Raw genomic sequence first — 12,162 nt, 5'->3', positions numbered from 1 at the left:
TGTGCCAGTGCCTCACCGCTCTTTTGCAGAATTCTTCTTAATATCCAACCTGAACTTCCACTGGGACAACTTAAGGCCATTCCCTCTTGTCCTATCACTGTTACCTGGGAGAAGAGGCCAACCCCTACCTCGCCACCACCTCCTTTCAGGTCACTGCAGAGAGCAATAAGGGCTACCCTGAGCCGCCTCTTCCTACCATGGTGAGAAGACTGTTCTGAGCTTTTCATGTAGGATACTGGGGTAACCGACATTAACACAGATTTGCAGATGTTTCCATCTCCCCTTCCACTTTAACCTTACAGCTTTCTCTACAGTTAGATTACTGGCAGCCAAACCATGGATTATTCCCCTTGAGCACAGGGTACTGAGTCACTCAGTTAACAGCCACTCGCCAGCTCCCACCATGAGCCTCCGCTCATGTGAAAATGTCCCGTCCTCATTTAGGCTTGGGTATAATTTGCTATGTCTAAGAAGAAACGCAGTTACTTCACAGGGTGATTCTGGGTGCAACACATCACAAACAGCCCAGTTCTACTGGCACACCAATTTATTCTTTTGTTGTGTCTTGAAGAACAAATAAATATCTTATACAGCTGAAAATGGAAAATGCTTAATAGGCAACCATGGCTCACTCTGAACTACGTCAGGACCTGCAACCCTTTTCTTTCGGCATATCTACCCTAAAGGCACTGTTTTCTCATCCCTTTTCAGAGATTAGGAACTCATCCATTTTCTCTTGATCTATCTCACAGATCCGGTTCATACTGCATGAGATCTGATAGTAACAGCATAAAAGACCAAACCCTACCGACATGAATTCTTTTCTACTCAGTTCAGGAATAAAGTTGCTCTACCAGATGAGAGAGGAAATGCAAATGGTTTTAGCAAAGAAGAATTAAATGAAATCTGATGAATCAAGAAAGGTCAGGTAGTTTAGCTTACTTCTTCTTCCTGGCACCATTTGATTGTATTAATTATTCAAGCACAAACGCTTCCATCCGATTCCTTAATATCTAAGCGTGTCAAATGGCATGATGATCTTAATTTAGTATCTCTGTGTGTCAGGCAGTTACAGAAGACCTAACATTAACATTCTGTTGATGGATGAAAAGGAAACCTGCATTCCAAGTATAATGAGAGGTTCACAAAGAATTTCTGACGTGCATTTCAAGGAAGATTTTTTAAAAATCAGGCATGCATCTGCACCACTTAAATGTGCAAACTAATTTGGAAAGCTTCAGAAAGGAACATCTTGCTCTTCACAGTACAGCCAAAAAACGCAACCAAAAGCCATGGCACAGGTCAGTTCTCAGCTGTGTGAGACTAATTTTTACTGAATCAACTAAAAGGTTATGTAAATATAGGTACATCTCATACTTCTTGATGGAATCATTATAGCTGTAAGTGCAAAGCAAGAATGGCTTGTGGAATGTCAGATGCGTGAAGACGCATTGATAGTACTGTTGAGTCGCTAGTTTTGTTTCTAATTTTCTGGATAAACTACTTTTTGAGTAGGGAGAGAGTTATTCTACATTCTTTCATGACTTCTCTCTATTTCATGTCCAGCACTGGGACAGAGAGGTTTCCATAAAAGAAAAAATGAGCACTGACGAACCTCATAACTCTAAATTCATGGCAGCATTTTGGAAATGCCAGAATTAATTCCAATTTGTTACATTATAAAACTGTTCCTCAGTCTTTTTTATAACTTAACCCACAAGTTCTTTTCTGCTACATATCATTCAGAGATTTTTGAAAAACATCCCTGTCACTTGTGTAATTTTAAAACTAAATTAAAAAAACTAACGCTGCTTCTTCACAGTTAACTTGGTCACAGTTCTCTTACAGCTTTTTTACACCTACATGCTAAGAAGAGGAGGATTTTAGAAGAAAAAATAAAAGAGGAGAAACAAAATATAGCTTACAAAGTAGCACACAGTTTTAGAAATGCTGTGCTGCCAGCCTCCTGTTATTTTCAAGTGGGACGGCTCACATAATGCTGCTTTTTATGTATTCTGTCAGTAAGAAAAAAATCAAATGCTTTTGCTAGTGGATTATGCCTTATTGATAAGATTAGCTCATCCAGGGTTTGTAATCTGCATCTCCATCACAGCATCACTGACTTATGAGGACAGGGCTGAAGAAACTGGGCTTGCTTATGCTTGGGCAGAGGCAGCAAGGGAGGATCGGTTAGCACCTGTCTGGGGGGTAGTTATATGATAACAAAGCCAAAATCTGCTTTATAGTGATGGAGTATACAAAAAAGACAAAGAAAGACAAATTGCATTTTGGGTGGTTCAGGTTGGACTTTGGGGCAAAACAAATTGCGAGGAGGGAGATGCTGCACTGGAGCAGGATGCCCCAAGGGGTGGCGAAATCTCCATCCAGGGAGGTCTTTAAGTTTTTGACAGACAAAGCCACATCTGACAGGATCTCATGCTGGAGCTGGGCCTCCAGAGGGCCCAGCCAAACAGAACACCTACACCTCTACGAGCTCCTAAGCTTCTGGCTTGAAGCCCACGCTAGGAATGAGCACTAGTGCATGAACTTTAAATCACAGAATCATAGAACAGCTTGAGTTGGAAGAGACCTTAAGGATCATCTCGTTTCAAACCCCCTTCCATGGGCAGGGTTGCCAGCCACTGGATGCAATCCGTCAGCTCTGACTGGCAGGGTTTGGGACCCTACAGCCGAAAACAGGTCAGGGCATGGCTGGGAAATGTGAGCTCAGGCAGTGGGCATGGCAAATGTGAAAACTAGACATCCATTAACTGTGGGCCAGTAATCTAACTTGGACCCTAGATCTACACTGCAAAGGGCTGAAAATGTCAACGGCCTGTGAAACACAGGCTAGCTCTCAAATCTTACATCTCTCCCTGAAAAAAAAAAAAAAGAGATACAGGGCTATTATGCCTTCACAGCACTAAAATGAATTGTCTGTCACACTGTGCCCCTTGGCTTGACCAGCAGCCCTTCTCTGGTGGACACCCAGCAGGCTGAACTGACACACCATCTTCCGAGACCCGTGGGTTTCCTCACTTGGTGTTCAGCAATATTCGTAATCACTGCTGGCAAACATGAGAGCAGAGTTCAAAAACAAAGGGAAAAGGTGAGAAAAATTTAATAGTGCTACTCACAGAGACTTCTCCTGTCCTGGAAAAAGAGTGAAGTTGAATAAACAATTGTTTTTTAGTGACTTCTTCTTAACAAAAAGCTGAGACGATTTGGAGGTTGAATATTTGAGAAATTTCTGCCTGTTTCCATACAAACCATTCAGTCACCTCTACAATGGAAAATGTCACCCCTAGCCACCAGAATAATCTGTTTGATAAGGTTACGACTGAGTCAAAGGTTTTAGAGTGGAAATGGAACTAAGTCTTCAGCTTAAATCATCACATTTTCTGTCAACAAAGAAATGACATCAATGTCATCATAGTAAAACAAATTGACAGCAAAACCTCTCAGACTCTTTCCTGTACTCCCCTTCAAGGAGATGCTATATAACTGTTTTTACTAGCTTTTTACATCTCTTTTTCTGTTAGAATAATGCATATAAATGAATTAGATGATACCTACGAAAATGTTGCTTTTTCACTACAGAAAGCATTATAAAATCTAGGGAATTGTAGGTCTTGACGGAGCACACCCACTGCTTAAGTTGACAGCTCTTAACTGAAAGTGACAACATTTTAAGCACTTTCAGAGATGGAGGCTTTCTGTTCCCATTGGCCATCCTTGGTGAAAAGTGCAACTCCTACCAGGAGGATAAAGGCAAAATAATGTTGAAGCTGCATTTTGAGATCTGCCTAGTGCTGGCTGAGAACAAGCTCAAATTCATTCTGTTACTCTATCAAGAACAAACCAAGTGCTATTCAAGTGCATTTAACACACAAAATAGACTCAAAACATGATTAAATTGTATTTTATTTATCACTCAAACCACTTGATCTCTTGGGATCTTGTAATAGCAGATGCTTTTTCAAAATCTATTCAGGAGAACTGAACATTTTAAGCACTTCTAAAAAAGCATATGCAATAGAATACAAAAAGCCTTCATCAAGTGACATCAACACTGATATCCATGACTGATAAATAAGGAAATGAACAAAAGCCTGTGGCTGGCCATCAGTGGTAACGTCATTCATATGATGCTATAATGAATTGATACGAACCCCTCCCAGCTGGCTTTCTGTCTCATACATATGGGCAATACACTATTGACCATACTTTTATCATTATTGACTGAACAGTATTATCTTTGAAGTAATAGTCTTGATGCAATTTGTAAACTTCAAGCGAGAACCCAACATAAACAGCATCGGCATTTTAGACATTTTGTCTGGCACGAACAATTATTTTTCCAAGACTATGAAATACTAGTACTGAATAAAATGCACATGATATGAAAGTCAGTTATTCATGATTGCAATTAAACCCAGCTATATATAACATTTCAATTATACACATAGTTTATATGTACATTATTGTTGAAAGATCTATTTTCCTTTTCAAGCGACATGATCTGTAACTGGCAAGTACAACAAAATCAAAGAAAACTTGCTTCTCAGGCTGTCTATGTTTAGAAAACTCTACTCAGCTCACATTTTTAACAGGACTACTGAGAAAATGAATGTAACCTGAGGGGCAATGTTAGGAGAAAATTTTATGAGCAGTTATTTGGTGTTTATAGTACTCTGGGTATTGCTGTTTGTTCTTCACATCCATTTATTTTGCTTTAGCTGTTACAGACACTGAGGCAGATGCTTCAGAAATACCTAACAGCTTTAAACACTCAAGACTGGCAGCTGCTTTACCAAGGCCCACACTTTCACATTCAAATCACAGTAGGTCAAGTTTTGCTAACAAAACTGCCATCTAAATAAGGAGAGCTTCAGCCTTTCCTGAAATTTTGGCACCTCCAGCATAAAACACAGCATCCAAAATCTAGCAAGATGAATTCCTGCTATAGCTGGCACAGCGCAGCCCGTTGGCTTTGCTGGTGTGAACATCACCCTGCTCCCACCACTGACTGACAGTGGACTTCTCACTGCAGGGGACTGCACTTTCCCTTGGAAGTCAGAAAAGCAGAGATCACAGATTCAGATGAGGCAAGAAGTAAGCCTGTGGGCCTCCCATTTCCCAGGGAAATGTTCAGAGTAACAGGCTACTTCGTAAAAATAGTCTTTGTCTGTGTTTCCAAGTAAAAATGCAACTGCTGAATTTGGCATTAAACTCAGTGAGGCTGACATGTGTGAAGAACATGACCTGAAAATGGGCCAGCGGGGAACTTATAAACTAACTTGCTTTATCTCCGAATTGCCAGACTCTAGCTAGTAGATGGGTACCTTTGCATCAGGGCTCTTTAAACTTCCACAACACATCTGAAGACACATCTACAACTAAGCAGCTGGTGGATGGCTTTCTTTGATGTTTGCCTAACTCCTGTTTCCCACGCTACAGCAGATGTTCTGGTCTTGCCAGAAATGGTTTATTTCATTTACACTAGGAAGACTCAACCACTGCAGGAATTAAACTCAGGTCTCCTGAAATGTAATCTGATTTCTTATCCACTGTATATGCTTCCTCTGCACTGGCTAATATACTTGCCAACATCTCCAGAGATGAAAACTCTGTATTCTCACTCTTGTGGCCACCAACCGAAAAAGATGAAAAGGGTGGTGGCGTAACATGAGGCCTTGGTTCCAGGACCATATTTCAAATAGATTATTAGAAATGATTTGGTGACATTCCTAGGCATTCTAATACAGGTTAAAAGAAGAAAGAGACAGCATTATCATGTACACTCGGCAGTACAAGTTGCTTTGCAACTGAAATACATGTTATGAGGATTCATTCCAAACATTCTTCTCAGTTATAATGATACTTACTTGAGAGGAGAGAGAGAAGGATATTGCACTCAACTTTGCAAACTGACCTGTAGATAACAAAGGATAGAAAACAAGAACATGACAAATTAAGCCAGTGAGCAGCCAGGTCGTGTATTACTCTGAAGAAAGCCATGCACAAGCCTAGAAATAAAGACTGTAATTACGGACCCAGAAAACAAACCCAATGAAAAGTGCCTTACACAACACATCCAGCAAAAGACTAACAAGAACACAACTGCTAACAGATGTGGGAGCATCAGCACTGTTATTGCTTACTCTTGTGCACCAAATGTGATTTTTCTGGTACAAATAGTTGTTATTTACAACATGCTTCAAAAAAAGAGAGAGAAAGAGGTTCCCTGCCCCAGATTCCCTTGTGCATCCTGAGTGTTCTGCTCACTTCAGAATTTTGCTTGAAAATTTTGCTTGAAGACAAGGTGACACAAAATAGCAAGAGTGGGTTTTGACCAACCATTTTCCATGCTAGGCTACATCTACACATTTTTCTAAATGTGCTGCTTTCACAAAAAGTGAGATCTTTAATAACGTAAGAACGGTTACCATATTGTTACTGAGGTTACCATTCTGTAACCTTAGTAGGAGTTCTCCCTCGCAGATTATCTCAGCTGACAATTTCATTATGACAGCTACAGCCACCAGTTATTTTTTTGCTATCCAGATGAATTCAGTGTACACATGGGTACAAACAGTAAAATAGCCTGTAATAAATTCCAATGATTTTATGCATAAGGAGAATAGTTCACCTGGCTATTGTTCAATAGGATACCCTAAAACGGTAATTTTCCAGATTTCTTTCATTTTTTCAAGTGGAAAGCAAGCCATGGCTTCGTCTCTAGGAACTACCAGTGACAATAGTGGAAAAAGGAATAGCATAACAAAACACCACAAATTAACTGCAAAGCACAGAGAGCAAGCCAAGGCAAAAGCGTGTGTCTCAGGAGCAGTATGTGATATTATCCAACCAACTCCCAGTCACCCTGGAGGTTCCGACTAACTTAATACATAATTTTGCTTGCTTAAACATGTTCCCTAATCAAAAGGGCATCAGATATAGTAGGAAGGACCTCTCATACACATTGCATCCTTTGGGACTGTGGTTATCAACTAAAAATAGTTTCTACTTCTAAGTTACTGCTATCAAATAATTGCCTGATAGGAGCTGACAACCTGACAGACAGTGAAGTACATTAAAAAATTTCTTTTGGAAAAATTCTCTTAAATTGAACTTGTCTAGAATAAGGATTTTCTATTGCCTCCGTTCACTCGGGTGTAGCCTTGCCCGACCTAAGTTTAAGAGGAGTTTTATTCTGACATCGTCAAGGAGATCTCCTCCCCTTCTGTGTATGTTGTTGGAAGACAGTAAAAAAAACTATTCTTAACTGAAGCAAGAGTAACATCCAGGTCTATTTAGCAACATTTGCCACTTCTGCTACACAAGGAATACCCTTATTTTGCATTGTATTTGTGTACTCAGTTTTGGGCATGTACAAAATCTCGTTGTAACTTGTGTGTCGTGTAACACTGTTACTGTATATTGTACTTCCATAGTGTAATCGAAGTTCAGTCAAACTGGCCTACCACCCCTTCCAGATAAAGAATTTTTACCAGCAGTAATAACATTTATTATTTGGTGCTTGATAGCTGTCACTGTGGATGTATTCCTTCTTAGCAACTGACAGTTACTTTCTGTTACACCAGCAGTAGCAGCTCATCTTGTTCAGAAGTTTAAAGACTGTCATTTTTGTCATTTCCTAGCTTGGATTAAAAAAAAAAAAAGTGACAAAAAGACCCATGTCATCCACTGTTGCCTTAGTATATATATCCCATAACAATACTGCTGCTGCTGTCACCATGTCCTTAGTGACCTTTGCAATTAAATGAGTTTTGGCAGGTTACCATGAGCCTGTAGCAGACTGAGGTAAACAAGCCCCCAGTAGATGCTCATCAACCTCAAAAATACCTGCAATTTTGATATGAGGCAATGAACTTTTTAAGACTAATTAATCCTAGCAGCTTTGCAGAAGAGGCAACTACAAGAACTGCCATTTTTTATTAGATGAAGAGCCTATCAGTCCCAGAATCCCATCTCTGAAGTGACCATCAGTGGACACTACAGAAAACCTACCAGCAAATCTGCTGTCTGGAAGGTGCTTTTGAATTTGATTTCTGTACTGTTGGTCTCTCAATATCAGCTAAATCCTTTTTTTTTTTTTTTTTTCACATTTATACTTTTGGTCTCTGTTACACTCCATAGTGGTGAGATCCAAATTTTAATTGACCACCATGTGGGAAAAGACTTATTCTTGCTTGCTTTAAACCTGCTCCCTAGTAACTGAATTGGGTATGTCCTATTATAAACATTACTACTATCATTATTACAAGATGTGAGTTTTATATTAGTACGATCCAAGTCAGAATAACTTAAAAAATGGTGATAGTTTATTACAGCAGGCAGAAGTGGAGACCGCTGCACAGGCAGGACAGGCTATCTACAGAATTTCAGGCCCCTCTGTCAAATTAGCTTTTCTTGGACTCTCAAACAAATGCCCTTTGAAAACTTCCTCAGGGGGCATTTAATGACAAATCCCCAGGCTCCAGTATACTAGACGCTTGTTGAATACTTGGTTCTCTAGGATATAATTCATTCCAGACCCTCTCCTCCCTTCTAGATTCTGAAAATGACAATGGCACTGACACACAGACTGTATTTAATCTTCAGTTCACAGTGGAGAAACCATTATGAATGTTTTCCACCACTGGAGGAAAACAAAATCTAAATATAACAAGAGCTTGGCTTAATACCACAAGCCAGCCTCTGTGATATGGAGCACGGAGGTCTAAATGACGCAGCAGGAACTGGCAGAGAACAAGCTCAGAGGCAGTTCTGGCCCACCTGAGGCCTTGGTAAGGATAAAGACTACTGTTGTGAGCCTCAAGTGTGGTCCTTCTGGGCATGCACAAAAGCTAGATGCACACACGCCTACAGAAGAGAACAGCAACAGTTTTCAGAATTTGGAGTTTTTGGAAAGGCTGAGAGACCTGGGTCTACTCAGACTAGAGAACAGAAGATAGAGGGAATCTGCTCAATATTTATAAATATCTAAGGTGTGGGAGGCAGCTGGATAAGGACAGACTCTTTTCAGTGGTGTGCAGTGATACGACAAGGAGCAACGGCCAAAAACTGGAATATATGATGTTCCACACAAATACGTGGAAGAACTTCTTCACAGTGAGGGTGACAAAGCATAGAACAGGCTGCCCAGAGAGCTTGTGGAGCCTCCTTTGGAGATATTCATGGTCTGCCTGGACGCCTACCTGTGTGACCTATTGTAGGGAACCTGCATTAGCAGGGGGTTGGACATGATGATCTCTAGAAGTCCCTTCCAAGCCCTGCAATTCTGTGATTCTGTGAATGTGGCTGCTCTAATAACTGAAATCACACCCCAGGGCCCAGGACAGAATAAGAAAGGCTCTAGGTAGCTCTGGCATGTAATTATTTCTTGTTTATGGAGATGTATCGGCAGCTCCTTTTCCCACCTGGTACGCCTCATCCTGCAGCTTCTGCTTCAGGTACTCCTCCATCTTCAGTTCATTCTCCAGCTGGCGGACAGAATCATTCTCATAATTTTCATCATCTGCTCTGACAAAAGGATCTCCATCTTCTGTAACCCTAAAGACAATTATTCATAAACAGGCCCCTGAGATGAATGACATTCAGAATGAATACAACCTCACTTTATTGTAAAGTCTGAGGACAGCAGGATACCTTTGCTCCAGCCACATGCACCACCAGGTAATAATGTCCTGGAAGTGGAAAACACTGATGTTATTTGCCCTCTCCAGTGGTCTTGTACTGATGAAGTAGACCAAAGGGCATATTCTGCTGAAGGTGTTTCGGGTGTATGGAAATGAGTAATTGAAGTCCTCAATAACTGCTTTGCGAGTAAAACAAAGCGTAAGAGGTTGAACTAAAACTAATAGGAAAGACGCCTATTGATAAGACTCCAGTTCTGAAAATAAATCGGTTTGTTGATCAATTGGTCAATAAAAAAGCATTCTGTCTTTTTCAGAAAAGAAACCATTTCTTTTTTCAGTGTGCTCCAACAGGCTCTTAGGTCTGGATAAGAAGGGATTGGGACTGCAGAGGATATTAAGGGGCAATGCTGTCCCACAGTCTCCACACTGCCCAAGTGTCCTAGAGTTGACATGAGATAGCTCACACCTGAAGGCATCCTAAGCTCTGGTCTTTCAAGTGTACTTGCTTGAAAGCAGTAGCTTACTACTATCTACTCATAAAGCTGTCCTCATTTGGATTTAGACTTTTTTTGGGTATTCCAATAGTTGAGAGGGTGAGGCAATATTTCATGCTGCATATTGTCTTCAACAGAAAGAGAGTGGGATTACAAAGGTGAATTGAGCAGGTACCCACATGTCACTGCGCATGGATCCAGTGGCAGCAGCACTGTGGATGTACCCTGGCTTCCGGGCATGGATCTGCGCAAGGAAAGCCTTCTCAGATGTTGGAGATGGAACAAGGTCATCAAAATGAGTCCGTCCAAATTCAGAATCCACGTTGCTTTCTGTCTCACTGCCCACCTCTGTGAAGCCAAAGTTGACAGATGTTTCCATTTAACTTTCATAAGATTAAGTGTACCAGTCTATTTCTCTAAACCTTTCTCTGTCTTTCCAGCTTAGGGAGGCCATCTCATCATCGTGAATGCAGCAGAATGTAGTAGAATACTATTCTACATGTATCTGTAGATCTAATGGTCTTCTTGTGGTGGGACAGAATAGTGAAGCTTTTGCTTATATGGCTTATCAGGTAGGATATTTTCATGAGTATACTATATACTGCATTTTACAAAAGTTCCTACATATTCTATATTGAATGAAATTTCTAAAGACTGAAATCCCTCTTCCATGCCACCCCAGTCATCTCTCTAAATGGAAATTTCTCTTTATGGAATGGAAAGTTACCATCAATTAGGGTGCTTTCACAGCCACTGATAAAGTTTTCTCTCAGGTACAACAATTACCTGAAAAGGCCATTTTCCTAAGAAACCAGTGGCAAACTTCTCAAGGAATTTTTGTTGCATTCAGCTGCATCTTTAAAACCATGGCTTTCAAAACGCCTGTATTCTGAAGCTGTTATCTGGGGACTTCCTTTTCTATAAGCATAAAAAGCTTTAAAACTACATTATACTGCTTTCTTTGTTGTTTTACATGCTCCTAGCTCTAATTTTTTATAAATATATATGAAATATCAATGCGTTGACTATCCACCCTTTCAGCCTCACTCACCAGAATTTAGTTCTTTTACCAAAGAAGACATCGTGTTGGTGATTGAATCTGCTGCCACCAGCAAATCATTTCTTAAGTTTCGTCTTGCACCTGAAGCAAGAGACAGACAAAACAGTGTTAATATTCTTCACAAGACATATGTTTTCCTGTTCAAAGCAGTTTTAACCCTGCTGAAAGCTGCCATTGTGACGATTCAGGGTATCAAAGACCTTATGAGGGACACGTGCAGAAGAGTTCTCTCCAGAATGGCCTAATTTACTTATGCTGTATGCAAGAGCAGAAGCCTACCCTCATGCTTCATTTAATCACAATGCCAGATATGTGGAGATTATTCATTGACATCAAGCTTGCATTTGTGCGGTGACACCAGCAGACTAGGCCTGGAAGATTAAATCCAGCATGAACTCATTTAAAATGTCTGTGGGGGAGGAGGAAAGAAATGAAGTGTTTTCTGTAAGTTCCCACAGTTCTGTTTAATGACACCATTATTGCTAGGTATTTGCCAGATAATTATGGCAAATGTTGAAGAAACACACTTGACCTCATCAAGACTGATATGGATTTTCCTTCTCTGTTCCCTCTCAGCCTCTGCTGCAGCTGAAGGATTTTTTTGTATATTTCATAATTTCCTTTTTTTTTTTTTTAATAAAAGAAGCACTATTGCCTCTCTTAACAGCCCCAGGCTGCTTTTAAACTCTTTTTAATAATGAATCTAGAAGTGCTTCCCTGCTGGACCTGGCAATATTCCCTTAATCATCAATCATGAAGGATTCTTGTGAGCTGCATGAAAAACTCTTCCCCTAGGAGCAGGCTGTTGGTAACACATGCTTCACTCCCCCAGATCCCAAACATAGCTCCTATTGTGGCTGAATAATCAGTATATCCCACAGAACCTCTAATCTTCCAGACTGATTTATTCACAGGAACTTGCAAGGATTCAATTGCTGTAGAT

The 12,162-nt window shown here is 40.4% G+C and overlaps 1 protein-coding gene across 16 annotated transcripts in view; it reads right to left on the bottom strand.

The window, feature by feature from the left end:
• Positions 1–12,162, bottom strand: part of DTNA (dystrobrevin alpha) — a 177,104-nt gene that overhangs the window by 3,874 nt on the left and 161,068 nt on the right. For 15 of the 16 annotated variants that reach the window (XM_021386447.1, XM_021386434.1, XM_021386441.1 and 12 more), the window contains 3 exons: positions 11,211–11,300; positions 10,339–10,507; positions 9,447–9,579 (listed from right to left, as the gene is read on the bottom strand). In XM_021386447.1, coding sequence (XP_021242122.1) covers positions 9,447–9,579; positions 10,339–10,507; positions 11,211–11,300 — 392 coding nt within the window. Of the gene's footprint in view, positions 1–5,888; positions 5,936–9,446; positions 9,580–10,338; positions 10,508–11,210; positions 11,301–12,162 lie in introns of all 16 variants that reach the window. The other variant, XM_021386445.1, reaches the window with a different exon arrangement.

Source organism: Numida meleagris, chromosome 2 (assembly GCF_002078875.1).
Source record: "Numida meleagris isolate 19003 breed g44 Domestic line chromosome 2, NumMel1.0, whole genome shotgun sequence".
Classification (NCBI taxonomy): domain Eukaryota; kingdom Metazoa; phylum Chordata; class Aves; order Galliformes; family Numididae; genus Numida; species Numida meleagris.
The sequence above is the reverse complement of the archived record's forward strand: the minus strand, read 5'-3'. Positions and strand labels throughout refer to the sequence as shown.